The sequence below is a fragment of the Vanessa tameamea genome, chromosome 8 (assembly GCF_037043105.1).
Source record: "Vanessa tameamea isolate UH-Manoa-2023 chromosome 8, ilVanTame1 primary haplotype, whole genome shotgun sequence".
NCBI classification, from domain to species: domain Eukaryota; kingdom Metazoa; phylum Arthropoda; class Insecta; order Lepidoptera; family Nymphalidae; genus Vanessa; species Vanessa tameamea.
This window is the reverse complement of record NC_087316.1, coordinates 1614883-1627238: the sequence shown is the minus strand read 5'-3', so window position 1 is coordinate 1627238 and position 12356 is coordinate 1614883. Positions and strand designations below refer to the sequence as shown.

General features: G+C 32.1%; 1 protein-coding gene across 4 annotated transcripts in view; it reads left to right on the top strand.

The window, feature by feature from the left end:
• LOC113396260 (protein outspread-like) overlaps window positions 1–12356 on the top strand; it is a 237829-nt gene that overhangs the window by 169748 nt on the left and 55725 nt on the right. For all 4 annotated transcript variants that reach the window (XM_064215473.1, XM_064215472.1, XM_064215474.1 and 1 more), the window contains exon 3: window positions 10581–10646. In XM_064215473.1, coding sequence (XP_064071543.1) covers window positions 10581–10646 — 66 coding nt within the window. The remainder of the gene's footprint in view (window positions 1–10580; window positions 10647–12356) is intronic.

Sequence of the window (12356 nt, the reverse complement as noted above, 5' to 3'; positions counted from 1 at the left end):
TATATTAGTAATAAATATCACTCATAAACTACAAGCAATATTAATAATTATTTACAGCTTTATTTATTTGCCATGAATGTTTAAAATGTTTAAAGAAACATGTTGATCATAAAATTAAATTAATAACATTTATAGCATTCGATAGATTACCTTATTCAAGAACAAGGTATTACAGAAATTTAAATTTTAAAGACTGATTATAAATTCATCGAACACAAAATATTTGAATAATAAATATATTATTTTTATCATTTGATCACTATATATTTTACGTTGGTAATAGAAAAATTATATCCTCTCGGTATACGGGTCGCTACGATCAGACGGGCAACTCTAGTACCGCGCGCGCTCAGTGGTCGAATCAAATAATGCGCGCTTCCCGTTACACGCTTCCGTCCCTCTTCACGAAATCATTCCCACAGATTTCAGGAAAGCGTGATACATTAACAACAACATACATACATAACATATCTCGGAACATGTTAATATTTATTTGAGTTGGTTAAACAAAAAATAAAAGCATATCAAAAGTTTGACGTTGTGATGCCCTAAAAAAATAAAGAAACTCGAAAATTAAATAATTATAACTTTTTGCGATAGTAAATGTCTGGCTAATTCTGGTGTTGTCTGCTTTCAAAGCGATTGACGTTTACTAGAAAAAAGAAATAACGCAAAAAAACACGCGTCTGACGTGCGTTTTGTGGATTAATATAACCAATATCTCTGCAGAGCTATGATGTAAATATAATTATCATAAAGAACTCACTTCTTATGTCACTCGTGAAATATTAAAAATACGTTTTATAGTGATTGTTATAAATATTGTTGACAATGCATATAACTTACAGACGATCGTGATCTATGGCGAGCTTCAAGTTTGTTTTGTATAAAATAGCTCTAATGGACGGTCTTCTCCGTTATTTTTAGTATAGATTTATATAATTTATTTAAAAATATATTTGAAACATTGATTTTTCAATTTCAAATAAGTGCTTAATTTATATTATAATACCATCATAATTAAAAACAAATAACCTAATTATAATTAGAACTGTATAACCAGATGAAACAAGATTGAAGAAATTTATTGGGGAACAAACAGTAAAATTATGCATTAATCTTGAGACTGGTACAGAAACAAAACAAAAACAATTCACTATAGATAAGGTGTTATATAAATGTGAAATTTTGTACTGTTAATTTCTAAATAACAATTTATTACTTATGACAGATTTCATATTTTGTATTTTGATATTTCAGTACGTATTTCGATATCCTTTTTCGTAGACTTACGTCTACGACCTTTTAACGCTAATTCATAATAATATATAAACATGGCTCTTTAAATATGAGAACAGCCTAAGTGACTTTGAAAAGAACTCAACGTTCTCCCTTCTGTCAAACAAAAATAGATATAATTGGTAAACCGAATACGGAAAGGTCAATAACTCATTTAAAAATATTTTCCGTCGTTGAAACTTTCATAAATTCAATTACAATTTCTGTAAATAAATTATTCCTTCACGGCCTTTTATACCTTTCACTAAGACCAATTCGATAAGTATATTTCGTGATCTTGATAAAATGTTTAAAGAGAAAAAAATAAAGCTCGTACAGGAATCGAACTTATCTCTAATTGAAATCCTTTTGGAAGCCTAATTCGAAGGTGATCGATTATTATTTGTTCACGTACAAACCATGAATAATCGATTAATTCGGAATCGAATTATCGCAACACATGTAGATGACATAACAATCATTAGTGATAACATAGTTACAATAGAAATCAATTACGTCTACGAGGTCAGTACCCCCCGCTGTTAACCTACCATAGACTCACGGTAGACTATGCTTATTAAATTCTTCACATTCGACTTGACATTTAAGGGTCTTCTGTCAAACACCAATGAGTGCACAAATATTTCGTTTCCAGTCTATGATTTATATAACTTAGCATCAGATTTATCGTTCAGATACACAATGGCGGAAGGAGAAGAATTTAACTGATGCTAAGTGGAAAAGTGTAGGATTAACGATTTATTAATATTTACCAGGCCTCACTACGTTTCACTGACTTGTCACTAATACTGATAAGGAATCTGACTTCGACACTAAATAAAATTATTTTAAGTGCATATAATTTATGCTTTAGAACGACTTTCTCAAGTTACTCTCAGTTATTTTTCCCATTATTGTCAATGGCGTTTCTAAAAAACGGAACCGACTTGTTACCGAAAATGATTATATTCTGGAACCTGATTATGAAAATTCCATGGCCGGATTTCTGAAAAAAAGACATCTATTTAAATGTTGTGAGGTCAATACTCAGTTTGTCGTCTATATGATTCCTAATCATATTCTATCCTAAGGACCAAATCGCGAAGTGGCTGATACGTCTCGTTTAATAATACAGGCGTGAAATAACTTAGCGCTCAACAGAACACAATCGTGTAAGCTAACTGGATCATTTGTGACAGATCTAGTGCACGAGACGCGAGAATACCACACACACACTTTAGCAGGACTATTTTGAAACAGTTGAATGAAATTCTATGCTTAAATTCGATATTCTAACAATTTCTTCGATCGGTGTTAGTTATGAATCAAAAAATGCTTGAAGTTTGGAAGACTACGATCATTCTTCCAACTATCATATCATGAAGCGACGCATCGACATCTTTACTTGCTTAATTATATGTTTTCTTTTTTAATATTCTACCATCAGCAGACCATTTGCCATTCCACCTAAACAATATAAACAAAAAAAAACAAAATCTCATCATCAAATTTGCTACTGAAATCTTCTATTCCTCCATTAAAGGTTTCGTATCATTAAGATTTTAAGGTATTTTGTTTAAATAGGCATCGAGTAACATAACGTATTCATTTCTATCAAATTATATAAACGCAGTCGTTCCCAAGTGTTTACATACAATCAACATGTATAATGTAGTTTTGTCGGATGTCAAACTTTAAACTATTACTGAGCAAATTACTAATATTCGTTGCAGCGTGTAACACGCTAGAGGCTAGGCTGGGCTAGGCTAGGCTATAATTAACTGATTCACGACAGGTAGTTGCTAGTTAGCGAGCGGATGGAACACGACCCGCGACGTTATGCAAGTATCTCACACTCACAATGTTATAAACAACACAAAAACAATTGTAACGATTTAGTTATAGGCAACATGTGTTAAAGTTATTTATATTAAATTATCTGTGACATTTTTAGTCATATTCAACATCTATATGACAATAATATCCTCTTGACCTATTCCCGTCACCGCGCTTATTCCAACTGCGCAAGAGATCCTTTACGTCTCAAGCGTCTGCGGACAGTAGACTATTTCTTCATTACATTAACAGGACCAACGACAACTGACATTTAAATGGGACGGAAATATTTCAAACAAAAATGAAGGAGTTTCGAAGTAACAAACTTTAAAAATACAACGAATTGATAGCCTCCTTAGTTTTTTGGGGTCGGTTAGAAATAGTGAGTATTCACGTAGCAGGGTGATTATTTTTTAATTATTGTCGTCCGCTGCGTTGCTTGCGTTTTAGGGGCTGTCGTCAGTTGTTAAAAAAAAGGTAATGTATGTTTTTCCTTGGAAAAATCCTTTCCACCTTGCCTCACGCCTGACGAGTGATTTGATTGGAAGAATAACAACCAGACAGACGTAGAGCTTTCGCATTTATTATATTAGTATAGATTAGTATAGACGCGTGAACAAATTAAAAAATAACGCAAAATTAAAACATTAAAAACTCATCGCATTTAAATAAATAATTATTGTTTTTGTATGTAAGAAGCAACTATCTCGTTATGCCACATTATTTACACATTCTGTCGTTATATTTGCAACAATGTAGGCGGGGGAGACTCGTTAAAATAATTTAAAGGATGCCTTCTAAAAATAACACCGGGGTCCAATTAAGTGATTACAATAAATATCTTTTTATAAAGAATTCAACTTTTAGTTGAGTAATTTAAACTGATTGTAGTAAAAACGTACGCTAGAGAATTGTTTATTGTTTGCACTACCAACTACCTGATCTTTTTAAAATATATATATAACGACGAGCCGGCAGTATTGTTCGGTTCGGGGTCACCATCTTCGTCATACATATTCACAAATAATACAACAAATCGATAGCTGGATTATCGTATATTGATTTTTACAATATTTCGTTGGCCGCGACCACATCTGTCTTATCCTGCTTGACAACTGACATTTTATGTTTTTCTAACGTGACAAAGAGCGATTGACTTCACTGGCCATCCAGAATCAAATCTCAAAACTAAGAGATTACAATCAAAGTATTTAATTATCTGACGCTGCGACATATATATATAATATACATAATGGGACGAAATTCCGCATGAATAGTTTCTCTTAAACCTTAAACGTATATTTGTTTGACTCGAGATATTATCAGAGATTTTTTATCGGTTCAGATATTAACTATATCCAATAAATATATATGTATATAGACCCAATTGTTCTTCATTCCTACCTGTTTTGGTAACATAACTCTAGTCTTAGTCTGATACGCTAGAAGCTAGGCAAACAGAATATATATTCAGGCAGATAAGAATATATACTTTATTTATTAAACTATTATAAAGTAATTTTGTTCATTCATATGTGATAAAATCTTACTGAGAAAGAAAAGGTAATTTTAAATTCAAACAATGTCTTTGTAACATTATACTGTATGTTTAAGAGATCTCTAACGTTTTAATAGGTTAATTGGTGTGACATTAATGTTCACGAGGTGTCAGCTGATTGCCATCTTGTCGCTAATGCCGACTTGGCTTTATCAGCTTAACTGCTGATTGAAATTGTTGAGACGTAGCGCCCGGTGTGTATTGTTTAAGGTTTAAGCTCTCAGGTAAGGTTGCTGTTTCGTATTTAGATGTCAATTAGCAAATTGTTAGTACTATTTTATGGTAAATATTTAAACGATTATTTTGATGTTACCACACTATCAAAGATAAAGTATAGCCTATTCCAGTGGAAGTAGGAAAAAATATAAACAAACCTTGGATTTACGTATTTCATGCGATTCGCACTACTAAGAGTTTATGATTAATATATATTTATTTATAATACAACACTATTAAACTTAACTACCTATTTCCACTTTAATTCCTTTGACTTCCAAAATTCCAATAACAGTTTCGTCGACGTTCAAAACACAATTTTTTCGCAAATCCGTAGTGAATATCATAGATTAATCGAGCTCTCAACCAATGATATCGCGTCAACTTGCTGTCAAATGTTGTTTATATGGCTTTTTTCCTCTTATGGTTGGAATACAGTATATAAACTATTATTTTCTATAACGATTAAGTTTCTTTATCTGAGTTATAAAATATATCTTAACAGTATACATTATCCTATTTTGATTTATAATGTCTATTACATTTTCGACTAAGCATAAACAATAAATATTTATTTCTTTGGTAATTCAACGTCGTTGACTGCGTGTATGACTACAGGCATAGAAATATGAATATAAAGCCTAAAGGTGATTGAACTACAATTCGACAGATAAATTACATAAAACATTTTATAAAAAGCAAAGTAAAATAACTCGGGTACATCAATTTAATTATATATTCCCATAACTATATTGTAATAATTAATCAAGCTAAACATATTTCGGAGATATAGATATTTGTAATTCTATTAATTTTGTTTGTTGTAATGTTTTTCTTTTCACTTACAATCGAAATAATTTATCCTCTATTTAATAGTAGAGTAAGTATAAATATATTATCTGTGTAATAATTTCCATTGTGTTATTTTTTTTTATTTTTTTATTTTTATGTTTAAAGGTCTACAAAACAAAATGACAATCACAAAAGTACACATGATTACATTTTTCATGATGTAGACACGGCATGCGTTTAATATTAAGTACCAATTAGCGTCTAGTCCATGAGAGCAGCAGATACCAAGCGTACATTTTTTTTTTTTTTGTAAACTTTATTTATTTAATCTATTGAAATAATTTTATCTGTTCCTTCCTCGTATCCCGTTATCTGTGGCACAGGTGTGCGGGAGCTCAAGTGTGATTGGAAAGCGTGTCGCGAACGCTGACACATAAATAAACGCGATTTACAACCAAGCGTCGATGTTTGAATTAATGTGTTTGAATTATAATTATAATATTGACAATTGTAATGGATCTTGTAATCTTATATATAAATTGCGCAGTGGGAATTGGGTTAACCTTATTAAGATATCGTATATTAATTGAATTATTCACTTTAATTATATTTTGCCTAAAACAAATAATTCTATAGAGATTATTAGTTTTTCGTCTGTTATCATTTCATTGGTAACTTCGAAGTTTTGTTTGCAATATAATTATAAAGTACAATATTAAATAATACATCTGTTTATAATCATATTTTATATATATTTTCGCTACTCCATTCGTTTCTGCGGCGGCACGCGCGATTGACAATCATCAAGAATCGTCGCCCGCGGGGAAAGTCGGTCGCTATAATAGGAGGCAAGGCGATACGCCCTCTAAGATTACCTCTCCCGCTTCGCTGCTGGAATGCAAATTATAAATAGAATCAATATTAATACAAAAAATAATGGATTATATTACATTCTTTACAATATCGGCAAATCAGAAAGGAAGGATGAATGTATGGAAAACCTGGATAATGATCAAAGGTCGAGCGTCCAAATCCAACAAGCACTACTGCAATTATAATTCCGATGCCTTCTCAATTGTATTTGTAATGTCATATTTAGCATTGATGAACATCATGAGGAAATCTGCATATGTAGAATTAAATTCTGGCCTGGAATTAAATATCCATCGAGCAGCACTAAAATGGTGTACTAGAATAAAATATTCTAAGTTCCAGGCAGGCAAGAACATTTATAGGCTGTTACTGTATGCTTAGAAATCATTTTAATAATAATAATTCTTAGTATCGCCTTTCCACTGTCAAGTCATAGTCACCGTACATATAGTCTAGTGTATTTCCATTAATTGGTGTTAAGTACCTGATAACCTTAAACTCTTTAGGTCTTAAACAGAATCGGTAAACCGGATGAACAGAAAACACAAAAATGACATTAGTGACGTCGGTCCACGCAATTAAATGCTCCAAACCTTTAAATTTAAAACAAATGACAGAAGTTATTTTGAAACGATGACAATTAAATGTCAAATTTGAATATGGAGTGCAACGTTCCTGTAAATGATTAATGTTTAAAATACACCGTTTTCTTAAGATACAACCAGCACTCTTCAATACTTTATTGAATTATTTTTCGGCGTTATTTCTCAATCGTACAGAAAGATGAGTCGTGGAATACTCTGGAGAGTTATACCTCGATGCCTACACTACTGATGATATTAACTTGTGATTAGCCAGTCGAATTCCAACATGGCGTTATCTTGTTACGCGTTTAGACGCATCCGCCGGTTTCCTTTCATATAAGTATTGTCAATTATTGACGATGATATTTTGTTATTTGGAGCCTTGTTACTGTAACGAGGACCTTTATTTGGAATCATTTGGGTTTCAATTCATGAGGTTCGAAATTAGTTAGTTCTTTGTTATGAGAGGATGGTTTAGAGCGGTAGTTGGTTTTTAAATATATATGTGTTGTCATCACAAAAAATATATAAATATAAACTGTATTTGGTACAGGACATAATTAGTTTTAAGTTACATTTTTGTACATTTTGTCCAGTGTAATAAGAGGAACACAGTTATATGTAACTTCATTGATAAGTTTCTAGTCGGTTCTTCTCTGTATCCCGAACTTGTACGTATACGTGTGCGCCTGTACTACTCAAATAAAGGTCAATGTACTTAGAAAATAACCTAACATCATCTATAACATACCATTATTACATAAGCATATTAAAAATCCTTTGGAATTTATTAACGTTCATTAATATAGCAACACTATTGTCTCGCGCCTCATTGTTCGACGCAAAAACTATGAATACGTTAAACTGAAAGCAATATGCAAATATCAGTGAAAGTGCCGTGTTCTTGAACGTATTAAGGTAATTATCTTACTGTTTTGTAAAGAGGTCGCATAGCTCGAAAACAGGTTAAAAAAGTTTTTATTACATTAATTTCACTCAAATACACAATAGTATTCAGCTATACAGCTTAAATGATTATTTTATTTATTAGAAGTAATTGAACAATTTTTTTAATCAACTCTGTTAGAAACAATACATGTTAAGAGTTATTTTTGACTGTCTCCATGGTGTAGCTTTAAGGCTGCAGATCTTGAGGTCTTGGGTTCAGGTTCGAGGTTAACGGATTTTGTCAATAAAATCTCAGTAACAATCCATAGTTTGACAGTTGACAATATTTATACTTCCGTGTCGGACGTAGGTCAAAAAGTGTTGGCCCAGCGCCTGAGCCTTTTCTGGTTCTGACGGATTACTTCTATCGAAATCAATAATGACTCTAAATTAAATCTTACGGGAAAAATTTAGATAGTTTTACATAAAACTAATTATAAAATGAACTCTAATACTTTAATAATACTGGCGTTAATCTAAATTGTAAATCGTTTATGTAAATTGTTTCGTAATAAAACCACGTTTGAAATTAGTTTTTTCATATCGTCACTTACACAGGGTGCTTAATCTAAACAATTGTTTTATCTGCAAGCCCCCCGGTGTTGCAGATGTCCATGGGCGGTGGTAGTCACTTTACATCAGGTGAGCCTCCTGCTCGTTTGCCACATCTAACATAACATAACATAATAACATAACATAAACAGCCTGTAAATTTCCCACTGCTGGGCTAAGGTCTCCTCTCCCTTTGAGGAGAAGGTATGGAGCATATTCCACCACGCTGCTCCAATGCGGGTTGGTGGAATACACATGTGGCAGAATTTCGTAGAAATTAGATACATGCAGGTTTCCTCACGATGTTTTCCTTCACCGCCGAGCACGAGACGAATTATAAACACAAATTAAACACATGAAAATTCAGTGGTGCTTGCCTGGGTTTGAACCCGAAATCATCGGTTAAGATGCACGCGTTCTAACCACCGGGCCATCTCGCCTCTAACACACATCTAACAAAAAAAAAAATACGCAACAGTAACTTAAAACAATGAAACACGTGCGTTCTTTCGTAAGCGTGATATAACTATAACCCGTCTAAATTATAAATAGCATTCGACGATCGATTTTAATACTATTATAGAGTACTTGTTATTTATGTTCTATAATAGATAGTTATTTGGAATTGTTGTAGAGTTCATTCTATTTCACATTCACAATGATAATTTAATTATATATGAACTCTTTGTTATTTTTGATAATAGGTTGCTCTGATCTGTATTTGCTAAATAAAAAACTGCCATCAAAATCGTTCGATATATTTTTTTAATGTTTAATTCACTCAGTACGATGAGTTTAAAATATTTATTCCGGTTGAATACTTCATTTTCATGTGCAACGTTGACATCGAATTCCGTAATTTAAAAAAAATATATATATAATCCGACTATGGAAAAAATCGCGCTATGAAAAGTACGGAACAAGGAAATATTCTTGTCTGACATTGTTATTTACGAACTATTCGGTATTTGTCGTCTAATAATCCGACATCTTATATACACTTTATAATTTGATACGTTTTGTATCGGTATGTAAACAACCCATAGGATTGTAGGTATAAGCTGAGAATACTGGGATATACTTTTTTTTAATTGGTATAGCAATAGTTTATGATAATATAGTATACATATAGTATAATAGTATATTAGTGATAGAATGATATATGATTCGGTGCTGATAGAACTCCCACCACCAGTAATATTTGGTTTCAAAGATGTATGCCTGTTAGCATGTATTAACATAGCGGATTCAAAAGGTCATTGAGGTCATGATCAGTCACTTCTCACTCAAGTCACTGTCTAGAGTTGGTAAAACTAAGTCTTATTTAATATTAACGCTACACCCATACTTGCTAACGAGTCTAGACTACACGCGTAGTTTGAAAGGCATTTTTCACATAAATAACATATTATATGTAACGGGAAGTACATTAATATAAATAATAGCGAAATAAAATAATTTATAAATTCTATATTTCAAGGACATAAATTGCTTTAATATATTCGATTTGCTTGCGATTTTTTGTTTCACAGTATATTATATTATTGCGGAATACAGAATTCCAATCCCAGCGGATATTTGCTAATCGACGATTAAACATTTTAAACTGTTGTTTGTTTTTCCCACGAATGGAACGAAAATAACTCCCCGACAATGTTTAATAATCTTGTTGTTTTTAACTTGCAAATTAAAAAAGCAAATCTCGGCCGGATGCTTTGTGGAATACAAATTGGGTTTCAATTGTTCACGTTCAAATCTATATTTAAAAATAAATGACACTTTGAATCAGATCATCCCATACCATACCAAAGACATTACTTAACACCGCACGATACGTGCACGATAAAGTTACTTTGTATCTCAGAAAATATAAAAAATCTATGTTAATTTTAGCAGAGGTGCGTCCAAAATGAGGTTCTATATTTTTATGTTTTTTGTTTCAGAGATGGCAGCGGAGGTGGTTCGTTTTGTATGACGATGGAGAGTTAACCTACTCTCTAGACGAACACGTGAGTACCGCATTGTTGTAATTTATATTTCTATGAATAGTTCAATATTAACAAATATTTATAATTTTCTAGAACAGGCTTAAGATATTAAAATAAGTAGAAACGAACGTTCCACGATTCTATTGTTTTTACTATGCAATGCTTGGCCTATTTTGATTAATCAAATTTCGTTAGATTCGTCGAAAACATTTCATGAATAATATTACAAAAAACTTAAGCGTCGAGTATGTGAATATAGGTTATAATTATGGATTGAAATGAATATTGCTGTTCTTGTCCTGGATCATATTTATTAAATATGAGGAGGAGGTCAAATGGAAGTCTTCTAATCTTATTGGCAAGTTGTTTATATAGAGACATCTGCGACTATCTTTTTAAGCATCTTAACAAATTAGCGAAATAATTAATAAGGAATTTATTACATTTTCGTAAGTTGTCTATTTTAGAAGGTTTTCAAATCGTTTTATACATGTACGATTTCGGTGGGGTCATCATTATCCCTATGAACCGCTCGCCTCTCGAACCGCGAGCTTAATTTTATTCGTGTGTCGGCAATTAGAATAAAATACATGATCTTGTGATTTATGTAAATATAATATCGAAATACCACTCACAATATATACATAACAACAAAATACATAATAACAAAATCTCAGAAACTATAACAAACAGAAGTACTGAACTATAAAGATCAGAACTTTATTTATATTAATATAAATTTCGCGCGGGTAAAGCCGCAAGTAATATTACTATTAATTCTCGATTACAATAAACGTTTCTAAATCACTAAATACGTATTCTGTATCCTTGTAAAGTTCCTGCAAGTTGCCTTTACATCGCCTCTCATCTACTCTGTATCGACAGGGCTGTGAGCTATCAACTTAAACGATTACATTTATTTATAAATCTTGACTATTTGACAAAAATAAATGACCTTGAAAATTTGATAAAAATTATCCCTTATATGAAACACACACTTACACAGACGCCCATTACCACAAAACACGCACACATATATACAATATAAAGATATTTTAAAATCTCGCTGATGTTATTTATAATGCAAGTTGCATCTTTTAATTATCTTCCTCGTACTCTGCGATACCTACTTATTTATTCATTTACACCTTGATTGCAATCTTGTATTGTGTTTTAACAAGTTCCCTGTCCAAATAGCCGACACAATAGTTAAACAACAAGCGAGTATCATATGTCATACACACACATATAAAGAACTTGGTAAGGGTTAAGTTTACTTATGAAGTATTCTGTCAATACTATACAGAATTATGTAAGATTAGTTGTCGCCGTGACGTCACTCGTGTTCTTGGAGTTTGTTGCTAGGTGTTATGCATAAAAAATTGCCTATATTGAGATATCAATTTGACTGTATTTGTTGGCAAGTATTTAGTATTAGGCATAATCACAGGAAAAAACAAATAGCTTTAAAATACAATTAGCGACTCTCTTTGAGTGTAGCACTGTGCAAAAACTAAATTACAATAAATATATTTTTTATCGGTTTCGGCTACGGTTACGGATAGATTTTTATTTCGGATATCCAATAGTTTCGTTACGGCTATGGAGTTCTACAACATCCCTGTATGAGTGACGCTAGTGCCTACAAATGTTTATGTGTGCGTGCGACGACGACCAGATAAATAAATAACTATTGACAACCCTAACCTTATAACAGATTCAATCCAGTCT